Source organism: Anabrus simplex, chromosome 11 (genome assembly GCF_040414725.1).
Source record: "Anabrus simplex isolate iqAnaSimp1 chromosome 11, ASM4041472v1, whole genome shotgun sequence".
Classification (NCBI taxonomy): Eukaryota; Metazoa; Arthropoda; class Insecta; order Orthoptera; family Tettigoniidae; genus Anabrus; species Anabrus simplex.
In genome coordinates this window covers 26,981,199-27,001,100 of record NC_090275.1, presented here as the reverse complement: position 1 = coordinate 27,001,100, position 19,902 = coordinate 26,981,199, and the positions used below count along the sequence as shown (strand labels likewise).

Here is a 19,902-nt window from a genome sequence, read left to right as displayed (position 1 = left end):
TTCCCACTCCTAGCCCTTTCCTGTCCCATCGTCGCCGTAAGACCTATCTGTGTCGGTGCGACGTAAAACAACTAGAAAAAAAAAAACAACAAAAAAAACCCTGTTTTCCAGTCAGTGACTGGGTCAGGGATGGAATGAATGAAGCCCCCATCTTGTGGCGAGTATAGGAACTGTGCCGGCTGCCGAAGCCTGTCGCACTCCTCTGGGGCAATGATTAATGACTGACAGATGAAATGAAATTATATTAGATAGCGTTGCTGGAATGAAGGACGACAGGAAAAAATGGAGTACCCGGAAAAAACCTGTTCTGCCTCTGCTTTGTCCAGCACAAATCTCACATGGAGTGACCAGATTTGAACCAGGGAACCCAGTGGTGAGAGCCCGACATGCTGCCACCTGAGCTACGAAGGCTTCAGATAAATTCAGAATAGAAAACCTAAATGAAAGAATTGATAGGAATAAACTAAAATGGTTGGGACATGTAAAGGGGATGGATGAGAAAACAGTACCAAAGTAGATGATGGAGATGAACTTCGAGGGGAAGAGAACAAATGGGAGACCTAGAACAAGGTGGGTCAATTCAAGATAACATTTCTCTGGGACGTCCTGGTTCCACACTATACCTCTCGCGCATTGGTAAAACCCATTGCCTTGTTGGATTCTCTTTCTAATTTCTTAATTTATTCTCCCATCTTCTGCAAATATACTCCCCAAATATCTGAAGCCTTTCACAACTTCTAATGGTTTTCCATTTACTTCAATATTCCCTTTTTCTTTATTACCTCTTGTCATCACTACTGTCCTACTCTTCTCCACACTTATTTTCATTCCATATTCTTCTATCTCCCAATTCCATACATCTTTTTTTTTTTTTTTTTTTTACTATTTACTTTACGTCACACCGACACAGATAGGTCTTATGGTGACGATGGGTTAGGGAAGGCTTAGGAGTGGGAAGGAAGCGGCCATGGCCTTAATTAAGGAACAGCCCCAGCATTTGTCTGGTGTCAAAATGGGAGACCACGGAAAACCGTCTTCAGGACTGCCGACAGTGGGGTTCGAACCGACTATCTCCTGGATGCAAACTTACAGCCGCACACCCTTGACCGCATGGCCAACTCACCCGGTCCACATATCCTTACTACTGCCTCTAAATACCCTCATAACCTTTATTTACAACCTTATTAATGCGATTACCCCAGTGAAGATCTTCCCTTATATTAACACTTATAGGTACCTAAAGGGATCCCCCATGAGGGACTATCACTCCATGAACACAGCAATAAAACTGAGAGGACTTTCCACATCTCTTACAAGTTGTCTCTTTGCAGGACCAGCAGACTCCCAGATCACGCCGCTCAAGACGCTCCTTGGTGGTAAGTTGTATATTGTATCAAGAAAATAAGTACTACAATAACTACACTGGTGATCATTAAATTTTACTACTATGAAAGACAAGATTTATCAAATCATGTCAGTACTTTCCAGGCTTGTAGGCCATGGTCTAGGAGAATGTGATGATCCTGACTGCATTCAGCATTATCAATTCTCCTTATTTGTCAACCACAGCACTTAAAGAGGAGCTCAGCCACCTCAGTATGGCCCTACTCACAAATGACTACAGCCGTTAAGATATCCAGCAAACATTCTATCCCAGATGTCCAACAACTAGGAAGAAAGAAGGGGAGCAGCCGGCAGCTAAAGCCTTTTTGCCGAATATTGGGAAAACAACTGACAGAATGGGGGACTACTGGAGTTCCTTAAGATAAAAACCATACATAGGCCAAGAAATAAAATGCGGGAACTACTAAGATCTGCTAAAGAGAAGCGCCATGCTCTCTCCACAGCAGGTGTCTACAAGATCCCATCCAGCTGCAGCCAGGTGTATATAGGCACTACAGAATGCAGCATTGCCACACGACTGAAGGAGCACAACAGACATAACCAGCTGGAAAAAGTAGAAAGGTCCATCAGTCGGTGAACACTCGCTGCTAGCAGGTCATGATGTACAGTACAGCAACACCAAAGTACTGTCAACTACTGTGTCTTATCATGCCTGGCTACAAAGGGAACCCATTGAAATCCTGAAGCACATCAACAGCTTCAACCATAGGGAGTCTAATGGGTAAACAAAGCCTGGTTTCCAGTCCTGAAAGCCTTAAGTACTGGAGAATACGATGGCCGTGGCAGACCAGAAAAAGCAATGGGTGATCAGTTACCTGTCTCCACCAAGGCTGGTTGATGTACATTGGGCTCCTTAATGCTTCAATCAGTGGCCAAAGAACAGCCAATCAGCCCCTCTAGCAAGATGGACCAATAAGCAAGCAGCACACCGTAGCCTGCACTGTGTAATGAGGTGGAATTGCAACATTCCACTGTGAGCTTCGCAGCTATCGAAGTCAGTCGGAACTCTTGATAATGCCGAACGCAGTCTTCGGTGAAATGTAGGAATAATCACATGTTCCTGGACCACAGCCTGGTAAATACAGACATGATTTGTAACACTGGCAGTGAAAGGCTCAATTTTTCTTACACACAGACCTTAGGGTAAAGTGCTGTGAAATGTACAGTATTACTTGTAGCTTCTATCCCTTTACAGACCTGAGGGAACAATTTTTACAAAAAAAAAAGTGAGCTCTGTATATTTTTATGTTGTAAAAGAATGGAAAATTACAGGAAAAATGTTTCTGTGATGTGGTTTATGAACATTAATTTTTATCAGGTCTTTGCCTTTATACTCAATTTTAACAATCAAATGATACATATTGCTTACACCCTTCAGTTTTAAGCGTGACACACAACTACTCTTCACTTAACGAGATTTTATAAATTAGTTTTCATTCTTTCAAGGGCTCAAATACACTTTAATTATACAAATTTTTCTGACAGTTAAATGACATATTACGTATTCTACATCATGAAATTCAGAAACTGTTTGTATTCCTTGATAGAGACATATACAGATCATCATATCACCATAAAGTGGTACACTTCCTAAACAAAGGGGGAATCAGGGATGGGAAGAGAGCACATGATAGGGTGGCGTGAAGAGCTGCATCAAACCAGTCTACGGACTGATGACTGAAACAACAATGATTACAAGAAAAAATTAAAAAGTATTTGTTACGAGTAATTTGATTACTTTCACGCAGTTATTTCCCAACTCCAGGCATGGTACAGATTTGAACTGTGTCACGGGAGTGCACACGCAGGTGGATCGTTAAGAATGTATAGATGGTTCAGTGAATGAGTCCCACGCTCAACTGCACGCGCACTGCCTCTAGGTGAGCATAAGGCAGTAACGATCAGTGAGACGTTGATGTTTCAAGCAGACAGTGTACGTCAACATGGCTAGATGTAATGATGTGACATAGTGGCAAAAAAGGACAATCGTGTTGGCCATGCGTGTGAAGTTGCTGGATTTGTTAGTGCTTTGTATCAGACTGTTTAAAATGTTTACAAGAAGTGGAGTACTACATGTGGCCATGAAACACAACATCAGAATTGTGGTCGATAAAGATCCTGACTGAGAGGGACCGAAGGCGTGTTTCTGGCCTTGTGAATGAAAATTACCTCCAAACCTGATAGAAATTGCTGCAGTCAGTGAATGAAGGTACATCCCAACCTGTTAGTAAGAGAACATTGCAACGGGAACTGCATGCAATGAACATTTGGAGTTGGTCACCTCGCAAGAGGCCACTGCTCACACAGGTACATAAAGCTGCGCGTCTTCAGTGGGCTAGAAATCATCAAACGTAGACAGCAGTTGACTGGCAGAATGTAATGCGGTCTGACGAATCATGTTTCTACTTGTATTCCAATGACACATGTCATAGAGTGCACCGAAGGCCAAATGAAGCGTTTCAGCCTTGACGTGTGCAACGTCAGGTTCAAGCCGGAGATGGGTTCGTGATGTTTTGGGGGTGTTATTCACATCATGGATTGGGCCTGCTCACTGAGGTGACGTCCAGCTCCATGGCTAAATGGTTAGCATGCTGGCCTTTGATCACAGGGGTCCTGAGTTTGATTCCCTGCAGGGTTGGGAATTTTAACCATCATTGGTTAATTTCACTGCCACGGGGGCTGTGTGTATGTGTTGTCCTCATCATCATTTCATCCTCATCATGACACGCAGGTTGTCTGTGGGTGTCAAATCAAAAGACCTGCACCTGGCGAGCCGAACATGTTTATTTAAACATTCTGGATGATCAGGTATTGCCTTTCAGTCAACATCTGCATGATGAGTATGCTATTGACACCCCGATATTTCAGATGACAACAGCAAAGTTCATTGGGCTGGACGCATATGTGACTGGTTTTATGAACACTTCCCCATCCTATTACATCTTGATTGGCCTGCAAAATCACCTGACTTGAACTCCACTGAAAATCTGTGGGACATGTTGGAACAACAGGTAAAACGTTGACATCAGCATCCCTGCAATTTGGTGGAATTGCACGATCAAATCCTCAGCGAGTGTCTTAACCTGGATGCGACGTATTGGACTCACTTCCTAACTGACTCCAGGTGGTTCTCAAGTCCAGATGCAGAGTTACATGCCATTAAATGATGCTTGTAATGAGTTCTCCAGGGGTAACTAGTTTTTGTAAAGTGAGCTTCCTGCCCTACACAGATGTGAGCTCAGTCAGCAAGAACTGCTGTAACTTGCTACAGCATAAAGAGAGGGAGACATTGGATTTGTGTTGGTATGTGTTGCCAAAGTTTATCAGTATAGCAACTGTTGCTCTGTGGTGTGCCAGTCATTGTGCTGTCATGGACTGAATGTGTTCATTAAGTGAGAAGTCTGCTCAACATGTGGGCTAATGGTAAAGTAGAACATAGTGCTCATCTAGGAACTGTCAGATGTTGATTCCACAAATATCACATTGATTAGATGCACCCTTTTTGATGCTTAAATTTTATCTATAAGGCAAGATCAGAACATTTCCATTTGAGGTCATCGCTGCAGTGGACATGCCATGTAGTGTGACTCCAATGTGGGTATATAAGCACGGATATGTAGGTAAAGGGATTAGTGTGGCAGCTGTGTCATGCCGAGGTGCGTAAGTTAAATGCGACCACGTAAACTACGGTGACATTATTACCAAATGCATCCAAACAGGACCAACGTGCCGTTATTCTGTTTTTGGCTGCCGAAGGAGAAACACCGGTGGACGTCTATCAGAGAATGAAGACTGCGTACAGGGCAGCATATCTGTTGAAAACCACCGTTATGGGATGGTGCACCAAGTTCTGCACGGGTCCCATTTCGATACAAGATGCCAGTCTCATCCATTACGGACAACTCAAGTGGGAGACACTTGAACACCCATCCTACAGTCCTGATCTGACCTCATCCAGTGATCACGCCTTTGTCCCCTCAAAAAGGCCTTGAAGGGTCGATGCTTCTTGTCGGACAAGGATGTGCAGCAGGCGGTTACGGAGTTCTTCACGCAGCAGGACGCGGTGTTTTACCACATGGGGATCTTCAACCTGGTGCATTGGTGGGATGAGTGCCTCAATAATCATGACAATTTTGCCTGATTGGCATCCCGATTCAGGACTGTACAGCCGTCGAACGGAAACATTTTGATCGCCCCTAATAGACAGATAGGTGATTTGTTTATATTAGCAAAGTTAGGGACAGTTGTCCCTGTCTTGCACTTAACCAGTAACAGAATTAGAGTGATGAATCACTAATTACAGATCATTAAAAAGTAACTGATCATAAAGTTAAACAATGAAGACCTACTGAACTATAGCTAACAGTAACTGCTTACATTCTGGTACATGTGCAACTTTTACGTGATGTTATTGTAACAAACAGCTACAATAGAAACCTGTACTAAATGAATAACAGAAGCTCTGACACCACAAGATTCTAATAAATCTTATTGTATTTGTATTTTGTTTCTGGCAGTCATTACACAAACTATTAATAATTATATTTGCTAATGTATCCTATTTATTTCTAGGACTGCAAACCAGTCACACGAAGCAACAACTTTCCTGTTACTAAAGTAAGTGTCACAGATACACAGTCAATATAAAATATGGAACATAGTATTATACATACACCTCATAAATGTTTTGGACCACCTGGATTGCTGAGTTTACACACTCAGCCACTGAACTAGACAAGTGAGGAAAAATGAGCTGTTGTCAGGTATGGGAACGGTGAAACGACAGATGGTCGAGAGTCGCTTACCTGTGAGCATGGATTGGCAACGCCGACTGTGCGGTGCTGTCTGGTCAAAGCCGGTCCACTCCAGGTTCACGTATTCTTTAAGTAGTTCTTCTTCTGTATTACGTAGTCCGATATTTATAGTATTCAAATATTTTAAAGTTATAGTGTAAACCATAAATAATTAAAAAACATTTTTTTAAATAAAACCAAAAGTACTTATAGTCTTGCACTGGTGTGGGAGACCCAAATGACCTCAGCTAGAAGCATTAATTGTATGGCAACTTTCTGAGTTATTTTCCAGGAATTTAAAATGCCCACAAAAATAAGTTTCAGCTAAAGAATTTTAGTCACATAATTTTCTACAATTTTCCTGTGGACAACCTTTTATTGACTCAAGAAACTAACTTCTTACAAATTTTTTTTTTGCTAGTTGCTTTACGTCGCACCGACACAGACAGGTCTTATGGCGACGACGGGATAGGAACGACCTAGGAATTGGAAGGAAGCGGCCGTGACCTTAATTAAGGTACAGCCCCGGCATTTGCCTGGTGTGAAAATGGGAAACCACGGAAAACCATCTTCAGGGCTGCCGACAGTGGGGCTCGAACCCACTATCTCCCGATTACTGGATACTGGCCGCACTTAAGCAACTGCAGCTATCGAGCTCGGTACTCTTACAAAATTGTACAAAACTATTTTAATCCTCGTAGTCAACACTATATATTTTACGTCCAATGAAGATGAAACTTTACACAAAATAGACGTTTCGTTCAGGCATTGGGTCATCCTCAGAAAGACATTTATGATGAATTAAAAACATAGAAAATACACAATATAAAATGTTAGTTAAAAGTTTTTTAAAGAGCATGATGAAAGTTAAAAAACTATGAAATATTGATCGTTAAAATAGTCTTGAGCAGGAGGTCTTTCTATTTCAATGTTTTTGTTGTCCTTTCGTGTGGTTCAACTGGTATCTGTATACTGTTGGCAACAAAAATATTGAAATAGACAGACCTCCAGCTTAAGACTGTTTTAACAATCAACATTTCACAGTTTTTGAACTTCCATCATGCTTTTAAAAATACTTTTTAACTAACATTTCATTTTGTGTGTTTCCCATGTTTTCAATTCATCATACATGTCTTACTGAGGATGCCCCAATGCCGGCTCGAAACATGTCTATTTATGTGTGAAGTTTTGACTTAATTGGGCGTAAAATATATAGTATTGACAAGGATTAAAATAGTTTTGTACAATTTTGTAAGAAGTTCAACCATCAATACAGATTTAATATGAGATTCATAGTCTGTAAACAAGAAATTAAAACACGGCTGCTTCCTAAAGATTTCAAGACATTATTTTACGGACTTAAATTTACTTGTTCAGGCTTTTATCCTCAAAAATCATTTAAAGAGTTTTATATAGAAAATAGTCATACTGTTGAAATCAGCAGTCTTTCCTAAGGCCTGCAGTTGTTTTACAACATTGTAGGAGGTAACATCAGGAGTTTGGGAGAGAATGAACTGCCTTGCACTCCAAAATGTTGTGTTTAGTTAGACATTTCTTTGCTAATTGCTGCATAACATTGGCAACAGCAGAATTTCTCTGACCCGTCTAATTTGGTGGCTGCAGTGACAATAGGTTGTTTACAACCCAACAGAAAGTATGGGAGGAACATACACACTTTCTGTGATGAGTAACATGATTGCTACGAGTGGTGGTGATGATTGTTTTAATAATACCATTGGGATCGGGAAAGAACAAGAATTTACCAAAGGTGGTCGAATAAGAAGAATGTAAGTGAGGAGCCTGGCACAAGTAAGTGGAAAAAATTCCAAGACTTAGCTAATGCCCCCGTGGTTACCAACCCACGCTGCCAAATTAAGAGCCACCAGGGCCCACTTTAGTCACCTCTTACCACAGTGATTCCGCTTTGAGCAAGTTTAACTGTATCTTGTCTTCTCTGCCTTTTTCTAATTATATTGAAGTTGGTATTCTCCATTTCTATTAACAGTTCTTAGTGATGGATTTTGAGACCGTAGGCGATTCAGTTGGACGTCAGTGATGTCGCTATGTATTGAAAATTGTGGATTATATATTGTTTTCTTGAATTCCCCGAGGAGAGCTTTTTTATATTGAAGATCTGATGGGGAAATGTGGCAGTGGATAGGTAGACAATATGTGGATGTAGACCTTATTGTGCCGGTGATGAGCTGCGAACAGGTGACCAGAAATAATAATAATAATAATAATAATAATAATAATAATAATAATAATAATAATAATAATAATAATAATAATAATAATAATAATCATCATCATCATCATCATCATCATCATCATCATCATCATAGGTTGTTCTGCCATCCGGCAGGTCCAGTCATGGCTGTGACCTCCATTCGATCTTGTGCCCTTTTCTTCACTTCTGCATAATCTTCCTTTCTTTTTCTAATGCTGTCTAATAACTGGTATTATTATTATTATTATTATTATTATTATTATTATTATTATTATTATTATTATTATTATACCGGGCGAGTTGGCCATGTGGTTCGGAGCATGCAGCTGTGAGCTCGCATCTGGGAGATAATGGGTTCGAACCCCACTATCAGCAGCCCTGAAGATGGTTTTCCGTGATTTCCCATTTTCACACCAGGCAAATGCTGGGGCTGTATCTTACTTAAGTCCACGGCCGCTTCCTTCCCATTCCTAGGCCTTTCCTGTCCCATCATCGCCATAAGACCTATCTGTGTCGGTGCAATGTAAAACAAAGAATTTATTTCGTACAAAATAAAATCACTATATTATTGATTAGATGGTCACAGTGTGTGTTACTGTAGTCACGACCTAGTTTGTGAACCACGGGCAATGGCTGAGTGGCCTATTAAGTGGTCCTGAGAGTCGGGATACCAATTGCTACAGAATGGGAATGGGCATCTCGGACATATTCTGAGTCATGGCCTTCCTTGTGATCAGGCAGCTAAGACTATATAATCTACTGTGGTCCCTAACCCATTAGAGGAGAGATCGTCACTTGGACTATGTGTAAGTAGGGTAGCATGCTGCTTCGTGAATTTACCGAGTTCAGAACATTTTAAGCAAGCATTAGACCTATGGGAGAAATTGAGTCGCACCCCCATTTGACAGGTGAGGGACTCCTTGGAAATAACTTGGTGAACGAAATGGAATTTGATGGGGAGCTATCAATATTGATGGGTCATTACGGAAGAAAGAAAGTAGAACTGGCTGAGTCACCAAAGAGGATGCATCTGGAGTGCTAGGAGTAAGTGATATTTGGATAAGGGGAGATAATGAGATAGAGATAGGAGATCATAAAGTGTACTTGACGGGTGTTAAAAAAGGAAAGAGCAGAGTGTGGGGTAGGGCTGTTCATCAGGAATTCTATTGCATGCAACATAGTTTCTGTTAGGCACATAAATGTGCGAATGATGTGGGTAGATTTGGCAGTTGGAGGAATTACGATGAGTATTGTCTCAATATATTCACTATCTGAGGGTGCAGATGAGAATGAAGTTGACACATTTCATGAAGCATTGAGTGACATCGTAGTCAGGATGAACAGCAAGGATAGGATAGTGCTAATGGGTGACTTCAATGCAAAAGTTGGAAATAGAACTGAAGGATATGAAAGGGTGATTGGTAAATGTGGGGAAGATATGGAAGTTAATAGGAATGGGAAGCATTTACTGGACTTTTGTGCTAGTATGGGTTACAAATACATTCTTCAAGCATAAGGCTATTCACTGCTACAAATGGGAGGCTAGGGGTACCAGATCCATAATAGACTATATATCAACCGACTTTGAATTCAAGAAATCTGTTAGGAATGTACAGGCTCTTCGGGGATTTTTCGATGATACAGACCACTATCTGACCTGTAGTGAACTAAGTAGCTCTAGGCCTAGGATAGAGAAAGTAAAATCTGTCTTCACTGGTATTTTGGAAGGGAGGATGCGATCAGTGGTTGAGAGGAAGCTGGATGAAAACCAGTATGGTTTCAGACCACAGAGAGGCTGTCAGGATCAGATTTTCAGTATGCACCAGGTAACTGAAAAATGCTATGAGAAGAATAGACAGTTATGTTCATGTTTCGTAGATCTAGAGTAAGCGCATGACAAGGTACCGAGGTAAAGGATGTTTGCCATACTGGGGGATTATGGGATCAAGGGCAGATTATTAAAATCAATCAAAGGCACTTATGTTGATAATTGGGCTGCAGTGAGAATTGAGTTCTTGGTTCAGGGTGCTCACAGGGGTTAGACAAGGCTGTAACCTTTCACCTTTGTTGTTCATAGTTTACATGGATCATCTGCTGAAAGGTATAAAGTGTCAGGGAGGTATTCAGTTAGGTGGAAATGTAGTAAGCAGTCTGGCCTATGTTGACTTGGTCTTAATGGCGGATTGTGCCAAAAGCCTGCTGTTTAATATCTTGAAACTTGAAAATAGGTGCAATGAGCATGGTATGAAAATTAGCCTTTCGAAGACTAAATTGATATCAGTAGGTAAGAAATCCAAGAGAAATGAATGTCAGATTGGTGATACAAATCTGGAACAGGTAGATAATTTCAAGTATTTAGGATTGTGTTCTCTCAGGGTGTTAATATAGTAAGTGAGATTGAATCAAGATACAGTAAAGCTAATGCAGTGAGCTCACACTTGCAATCAACAATATTCTGTAAGAAGGAAGTCAGCTCCCAGAGTAAACTATCTTTATACCAGTTTGTTTTCTGATCAGAGATAAAGGCTAAGTTAGGAATGAACTCGATGGATGAAGTTGTATGCATAAACCAGCTTCGGTGGTGGGTCATGTGAGACGAATGAAGGAGGATAGGTTACCTAGGAGAATAATGGACTCTGTTACGGTGGGTAAGAGACGTAGAGGGAGACTAAGAAGACTATGGTTACACTCAGTTTCTAACGATTTAAAGAGAAGAGGTATAGAACTAAATGTGGCCACAGCACTAGTTGCATATAGAGGATTGTGGCAACATTTACTAAATTCACAGTGGCTTGCAGACTGAATGCTGAAAGGCATAACGGTCTATAATGATGATGTATGCATATATGAATGTACATATGTATATCATTGATTAGATTTACAGAGGACAGTACATTAATGGAATAATTTAGGAGGCTTCATTCAACATTAATTATAAGGAGAAAGTGATTTTGAATTGGTTTAAACCCCATTTAAATTTTCATCACGTCTACTTTTCCAGTGATGTACAGAAAAAGGCCAACATTTAAGCTTTGCAATATCAGATTGCTTGAATTTTTTAAGAGGTAAAATTTCATCATTTGAATGGCCAATACACCTAACTCTTGATTTACCATAATCGGATCAACCGTGCTGCGGCTTAACCGTGATATCAAAATCACTAAAAATGCACGAATGTTAGGAGTTACATAACACAGAATTACAAAGGGTTGGGATGATACTGTTGAGTGGTAATCGTAGCAGGGGTGGCATGACCTTGAAATTAGGTAGTCTGAATATTTTTTCTTTCCTTTATTAGTTTCAATGAAAAGTGCTGTTTATTTTTCCATTACTAATTGTGCTAAGTGCTACTTTTACTGCAACTTGTTGGGTAAGTTAATAAAAAACAATACAGTAGTATCATTTTAACTGTACTTTCAGTACACCTGTTTTATTTTTAACTGTTTGCGGGCTAACTGCAATTTTACTTATCCAGGAAGCCTTAACCCTACATTATCCCAGTTAATCAAGAGTTGAGTGTAATGCCAAGAACAATAACAAAATGGTATTCTTCCTTAATATGCTTTGTATTAGAATGATAATGTTTAGAATGAATGTCTAATTTTGTATGTGTTTTTACTTTCAGCGGTCTCCAAGACATCGATCATTGGTAAGTAGAAATTATTTTACTTAACTTACGATACAAGTTAAGCCAAGCACAAATTGAAGAAGGAACATGATGAAAACACAATGTAGAAAAGGAGAAAGAGATATATGTAATACAGAACAGAAAATAATACAAAAATTGAAATGAAAAAATCAAAATCCCATGGCACAACAGCTACAAAGAGCCGTGGTCTACCAAGTGACTCCTGCTCAGCCCAAAGGCCTGAAGATTATGATGCATTGTGTGGTCAGCACAACAAATCCTCTCGGCTAGGGCTGCTTTCTCACTGTCAGATAGCTCATCAGTTGTAAACACGTAGGCTGAGCAGACCTTGAGTCGGCCCTCCGGTCCAGGTAAAAAATCCCTGACCTGGTCGGGAATCAAACCAAGGGCCTCCAGGTAAGCAGCAGGCATGCTACCCCTACACCACAGGACCAGCAAATTGAAATGAAGCAAAATATGTATAATAATGGCATGTGGCCTCCAAAGAGGCCTGATGCATGTCTTTTGAGTTGACGCCGTATAGGCGACCATCAGAATTAATCAATGAATGTTAAAATCACCGACCCGGCCGGGAATCAAACACGGGACCCCCTGGACCAAGGGCCAGCACGCTCACCATTTAACCATGGAGCTAGACAATTGATGATGAAAAAAATGAACTGAACTAGGATGTCCAGTAGTAGCAGTCAGTAGCGGCAGTTAGGGGGGGAGGGGGCACTTTGTGGACAAAACATTACATTTTTATTCCATTTTAGCTGGCTGAAACTAGGAATTATTTTAAAAATCAATTTGTACAAGCCCTGATATCTTATCAAATAATTCTTTCCTTTTATTATTAACAAAATGATGAGCGGAAATACACACAAAATGTCGTTTGTCACAGCTAACGGATTTGTGTAGGTCTGCACCATGTAGTAGAGACTTTGCATGTGCTGTAAGGAAGGGTAGCAGGAGTATTTTTTTGCGAAGGTCATGGACACTGAGGTATGATTCAACCGCTTGCCTTGAGCATTCACCCATCTGGCAGTGTCTTTAGTGTCTGTTAGTTTCTTAGTGTGTAGTCAAACACTAAATGGTTTTTAATTATATAAAATCACGCCGTACCTCTATGTAATATTCCACAAACGCAGTAATACATCTGTAATGTTGTTTCTTTGGCGAAAGTTTTATTGTATAGTATTGAATCAAAATCTCAAAAAATTATCATTACTGCACTTATGTTGGTAAACCTTTACCTCTCTGTCAAAATTCACTCAGTGACCATAAAAAATCTTACCACTTTGTAGCTTTTTTTTTAGTTCTGATGTTTATACACCCCCTCTCCCCCCTCCCGGCCGCTATATCCCACAAACCCGGTACTTTTTGTTGTCTATACATATTTTTACCCCTTCCCCTCCTTTTAATTCCCATTTGCTGCTGCTGGTTGCAGTCACTGAATAGGTGCCGTTGATGCTGTCAGAATGTCATCAACACACTAAAAGATGGCTCTATGGGGCATCTGAAGGCGTTATCTCGTATTGTCTGGAATTCTATCCTGCAGTCGCCTTGGTGTTATTACACAGAGCAACTATACTCCTCATACCAAGCATGTTTATATGCAACCCAAGACTTAAATCAGCTAAGTCAAACTCATAATAACCCTGGAATAAGAAAAGCAGCTGTTCATGACAGAAATAGTCACAGGAATACAATGCAGAGCCACTTGTACCATGCCCACTGCACACTCTGTTTTGTAGGACCCATACACTCTGCAGAAGATGAAATCCAGGCAGGAGCTGCATAGGGTTGAAGATAGATTTCCATTCGTCAGGGGGCCTTTGCAGTCCATTCTTCATTCCAGGTTTGGTGTCCAGCATAATTTTCTGAGCCAGCAGCAGAGGAGGGCTGATGCAATTCTGTGGATGTCATAGTGAATTGGAAGTGATTTGTTGGTTTGTATTTTATGTGCTTGAATCTTCACGATAGTCCTTCACTCTCGGGCAAGTATTACATTGTCTTCTGAGAGTATCAGTGTTCTGTTTCAGTGTTATTGTGAGTTTGACTTGACTTCCTGATTTTCGCCTTGGTGTTATTACACAGAGCAACTATACTCCTCATACCAAGCATGTTTGTATGCAACCCAAGACTTAAATCAGCTAAGTCAAACTCATAATAACCCTGGAATAAGAAAAGCAGCTGTTCATGACAGAAATCGTCACTCTTCTTCTGGCCAAATTTTACCTAATCATTCTTTCCCACCAATTTCATTCAGTCTCTTCATTCATGATTCAATCTATCCACTCACCTTCAACATTTCTAAAGCTTCTATTCTCTTTTTTTTCTGAGCTAGTTGTTCATGTTTCACTCCCATACAATGTCACGCTCCAGATGAAAGTCTTAAGAATACCTCTTTCTAATTCCTGTATCAATGTTCAAAATAGTAGTGTGTGCTTGGATAAATGCATTCAAAATAGTTTGCAAGTCATCCTCTGGAACAAAGTTATTATCTGTGTATTGGAGTTCAATAAATGAAGCTGAGGGTACTTTGGTTCTGGTTTACAATCTGCTAATATTCACTCAATCAAAGGGTTGAACATCAAACTCCAGTTTATTCTAAACCAAGCTACAGAAGGTCATTCGGGATCTTTGGGAACGATGTTTGAAGGGTAATTAGCTTATGAAAAGCCATGTCTCCACCAATGATAATGCTCAGTTGGAAATCCAGGATTTCTAGCTGTAGCCCGACATTGTAATTTCCATTGCAGTAGACTTTTTCGCAGAGCATGTCTATCCTATCCCACTCCTCCTGACAGGCTTTCCAGAGGCCATTGGTAGTGCATGGATGTCTATTTCCTAAGGCCCTTTTTAAAAGTCCAAATGCACAGAAGTCCATGGGTGACCCATTGGGTGCCTTCAATGGAATGTCAGTAAAAGGAATTACACGGATTCCAGTTTCCATCTCCATTCTCTCTTAAGAACAAATAAATCAAATGAGAGGTGTGGCTGGATGCTTATCTTCATGTACCCATACCTGATTTTTTGCCTTCCCATTCAGTTCTGGGATATCTGTGTTGTAAATGGGTGTTAAAACTTTTGCTGATAATATGCCGGGTTCACCTTCACATTATAAGCGACATGGTGAATGGTTAACTTGCCATTGTAGCAGTATCCAGCGATGATCATGAAACCCCTTGGAAAACTTTCCTGGCATTCTTTATACAATGTTTGATAACATTTTTGTCTCTAGGGCAATAGTAAATCGAGCGGGGTTTGTTACATTCACTAAGGTACACATATGCTTCGTCTAATGTTACCACATTTTTCCATCTATCCCCTGCCACATAGCCCTCATACAGCTTTCTTGCGTTAGTGCAACATTCTGAAATTTGATGAGGCAACAGCTTGTGAACTCTGCGCTTATGCCGCTCTTCTAATTGCAGGTCCTTGTTGATGATGGTGTTAACTATTGAAACAGACATCCCTAACTTATGTGTGATAGTCCTTTGGGCAGCAGGATTATCACCTGAGACAAGGGCCTTCACTTTTCTCACCACTTGTGGTGTATGGCTGGTGGATGGTTGTAAATATGCCCATCTTTTTCCCCTCTGGAATTAAATCCAGTCGGCCTTTGTCTTTTTTATTCAATGCAACACTGATCCCGTTCTTTGATATCAAGAAACCACGCTTCTTGCACATTCCTTGGATTTCAGAATAGCTATATTAAGCATCGGAAAGGGCTGTTATGTAGCCTTCCCAGCAAGGGTCAATCCCCTTCAGCATCGTTGCAGCTAATGTCATGAAACTCTAGACACACGTTCTCAGTACTGACGTGAATCATCACTCCCCATTTTGACATGATTAGAATTACTCCATCTAAAGATGGATATATGTATTGAATAGGAGGACACAATAAATCCTTTCTTTTGTAAAGTGAAAACCATCAATACAGAATGATTTTAATATCTTGTAAGTTGATAACAGTGCTGCCAGCAGCCTTCAAACTTGTCACCAGAGATCCCTAATGACCTTCTGTATGTTAATCCCTACTAATGTATATGGATTTGCCATTTTCTTGCTCATGACATCCTATTTCTTTTGTTTTTCAGAACACAGGATGTATGCCACATGGTGCCGCACTTGCTTCACAGGTGAGTACAGTATACTTTGAAGTTTCGGTGTTATGATCAATAAATTAGCACAGGATTAGTAAAACATCCTGTTATAGAACAGAGAGTTAATCCAGTGTTGGGAATGTAAAGACTGATGGTTTAATTTTTTCATGAATCAAAGCGCTAATTGATCTGATGGTATATTGGGTTATGAACAATTCTAGTCTCTAGTGAACTAAGTAACTTTGTAATGGCAGCCCATACTTCAGACTACTTTTACTGCAAAGGACGTATGAATACTGTATTCTAATATTGAGCGAACATGTCCCAGAGAAGACCTTAGAATTAATAGAGTTGTAGTGGCTCCATGGTGACATGGAGAGTAAGCAAAATAAAAAAAAAGGACAATCAAAAAATAAACGAAAAAAATTAGATGGTATTGTATTTGCTCTTGTCCGTGGAAAGGTCAAAAAAAAAAAAGAAGAAGAGGAATTGTTGTAATAATCTTCTTTTAGAAAGGCAAAGTTGATGATTTAAATTAAATTAAATAGTTCTAAATTTGGATGAAAGCAGCTCCATTAACTACAGTAACATTACTGCGGAATCAGTAGCCAAAGCCTTTTATGAAAACTGAATACCTCCCTTCAGAGTACCGTCTCCAAGAACCTCAAACTCATGCACTATAATGCAGTAGTAAAACCATCTGTTCTCTACGCCTCTGAGTGTCTTGTGTTGACCAGGAAAGGCCCTCTCAGGAAACTAGAACTCAAAAAAAGGAAGATCCTGAGGAGAATACTGGGACCTGAAAGAGAAGAGGGAGTCACTTACAGAATTCGGCATGACGACGAGACATTGATACGTGTATAAGAAAAAGACTCTGGGTCTTCTATGGGCACCTAATCCACATGAACCCCTGCAGACTTACCAACAGGATCTTTGCTGTGGCAGGTAGAGGGAAGGCATCCAGGAACAAGAGGATCACTTCGGTCAAGTCAGATCTGGAACAACTGGGGATCCCGCCTGAGTCCATACATGACCGCCCACAATCCAGCAGGGAAATTTTCCGTCACTTATGAGTAGGAAGAACACAGGAACCAGCAGACCTATGTGGATGTAGGAAAGAAAATGAAGGAATACTGGAAGAGGAGAAAACATAAAGCCCAAGTGACAAGAAGATGTGAGCCCCCTGGTCGTCAGTAGGCCCATAAAACAAAGAAGAAATAAATAAATGAACACAAACTTGAAACTACTAACAAACCCCACATTAATGCTGTTCAGAACTTCTCGCCATTAAATTGCATTGCTTTACATAATTGCAAGAGACTGCTGAAGTTTCATCTAGATCCGTCAGGCAACTGCGAAAGTTACTAAGCACATGCAAATTTCAAGCTTCATGCTCACATCCTCAAAGCGGAAGGGGTGTGAAGTTGTTTGCCCAGGTTCCATCTATTAATCCACGGACTGTAAAATGGAATGGATTAACGAGTTCCGAATGGAGATAGATGATACAAATGACAACAATGGTAAACGTATGCATAATGTACCACGATGCTCAAAAATCACTGGTCACTGCAGACACTGTAATGAGTTTAAAACCTTACCACTAGATGATACAAACGACAACAATGGTAAACGCATGCATAATGTACCACGATGCTCAAAAATCACTGGTCACTGCAGACACTGTTATGAGTTTGAAACTTTACCATGTATGCTAGGAAATTATTCTAGCTTATGTGCCACAATAACATCACAACCATGGACCATAATACTAGTATCGAAAACTAGTCCCAGTTATATAGGACACTATATAAGCTAATGGTATTGAATAGGTGTACCCTTCTCTACCCTTTGATAGTGATCATGTCAATACGGACATAATGAAATTCATAAGTTATGATTTGAAAGCTAACCAGGTAAGAAAAAAGGTTTATTTATACTTAGGCCTAAAAATTAAGATAATCAATATTATTTCAATCAAGAGAATGATGAGTGAAGCTGAGATTACCAATCCTGCTATACGGTTTGAATTAACTGTCCCTCAGCCTACTGATGTTGATAACTAAAGGCCATATATGAACCATACATCCCCTTTGTCCTTCAGTTATTTAATCTACGGCAGACTGTTTTGACAGGTCTCTTTTTTTGGCACGAGGGGTACACATTCAACATCATTGGTAAAGTGGTGGAAGAAATATAAATATAAATATAAATGCCTTAAACAAGAGGTCATTGCCTTTACTTTTGGATGTGGTGAAGCTATACCATTCCAGAAGTCCATAAAAAATCTTCAGATTAACATAACTGACACACTAGACTGGAGTAAGCACATAACAAGCATATGTAGGAAAATTCACTCATCACTTCACCCTCTCAAAATTCGCCAATTACTTCTTCCACACAGCGTGAAAATTAAACTTACCCAGACTCTCATATTCCCTTACTTAATTACTGTGATGTTGAAATAATTGATGCCACCATGGAACAAACTTTTAAATTTCAGAAGGCAATAAACTCGTGTATCAGATTTATATTTTCAATTACATTTTCAACTCACATCTCACCCAATTACAAAAATTGATAAACTATGATATCTTCACAAAGCAACTCTCGTATTTCATCTATTGAATGAATTGAAACCCCTGTATCTATTCTCAAAGATTAATTTTCTCTCCTCTCATAAACATAACACACGATTCTGTGCATCGTTCATCAACATATAACCGCTCCATTCAAGTGTCTCGTGTAAGATAATGGAATTGCACCTCTTTAGCCTCTTTTAATCGGTCTTTCCAAGATTACCTATTAAATGTATAACCAGCTTGTGTGAATGTCAGTATGAATGGAAGAATGAATATGGTTAGAATTTTGATTATTTAATTATAATGTTTTCTGAAGTTTATATTCATTTATGTGGTTAAGTGTAAGAGATGGATGAGAGCCCTAACTTCACCGCAAATGAAGCCATGAGATTAATAAATATAGATTGAATGAAAAACTACACGATGAGATTGTGACGTGCATCGTTAAATATTCTGTCTCCATAATACTTCAACATCTGTATGGTGCACATAATTCGTCATTTCTAGCCAGTTGCTTCTGCAACCTGCATGAGTTTGTATATTGATCTCTTTAATATCTTGGGTCAGTTACATGAATCAAAATTTAAATTTTTTTTATTTCATCCCATACATCCAACTGGTCTCCAACTTCCTCCTCCCTATTTCCCCACACCATCAATCACTTCCAAACACCACTGCTTTCATCTTTTCTTCTCCAGTTTCCTTTGTCACTTTCGTTATTACTACAGTGAAAAATAATGGTGAAAGTGCACTTGCTAGTTTCAAACCATGCTTCTGTTTATAACCAACCTGTCCTCTCTCCTCCTATTTTCACACAGCTCACACTCCTTTGTCCTCCATATAATCTGTTTCAATTGGACTAAGACGGGCGAGTGTGCTGACACCTCTTTTGTTTCAAACGGTTATGGACGAAATTATAAAGGAAACAATAGGGACATGAATTTATTACTATTTGCATGTAACACTGTAGTCTGGGGAACAAACAGGAAAGAAGTACATCAACTTGATGCACTGAACAAGAAAAATGAAAGGTATGGTATGAAAATCAGCACAGAGAAAAGCAAGACTATGTTGACATCAAAAGGAGAAAGACAAGCGAAAGGCATTGTGAAAGTTGGTGGTCAAAGCCTTGAAACTGTTGACAGTTTCAAATACC

At 39.9% G+C, this 19,902-nt stretch overlaps 1 protein-coding gene across 1 annotated transcript in view; it reads left to right on the top strand.

Annotated features, from left to right (window-relative positions):
• LOC136883104 (uncharacterized) overlaps positions 1-19,902 on the top strand; it is a 43,363-nt gene that overhangs the window by 17,556 nt on the left and 5,905 nt on the right. Inside the window, exons 4-7 of the mRNA XM_067155289.2 lie at positions 1,332-1,376; positions 5,977-6,021; positions 12,053-12,076; positions 16,162-16,203. Of these exons, the coding sequence (XP_067011390.1) occupies positions 1,332-1,376; positions 5,977-6,021; positions 12,053-12,076; positions 16,162-16,203 (156 nt within the window). The remainder of the gene's footprint in view (positions 1-1,331; positions 1,377-5,976; positions 6,022-12,052; positions 12,077-16,161; positions 16,204-19,902) is intronic.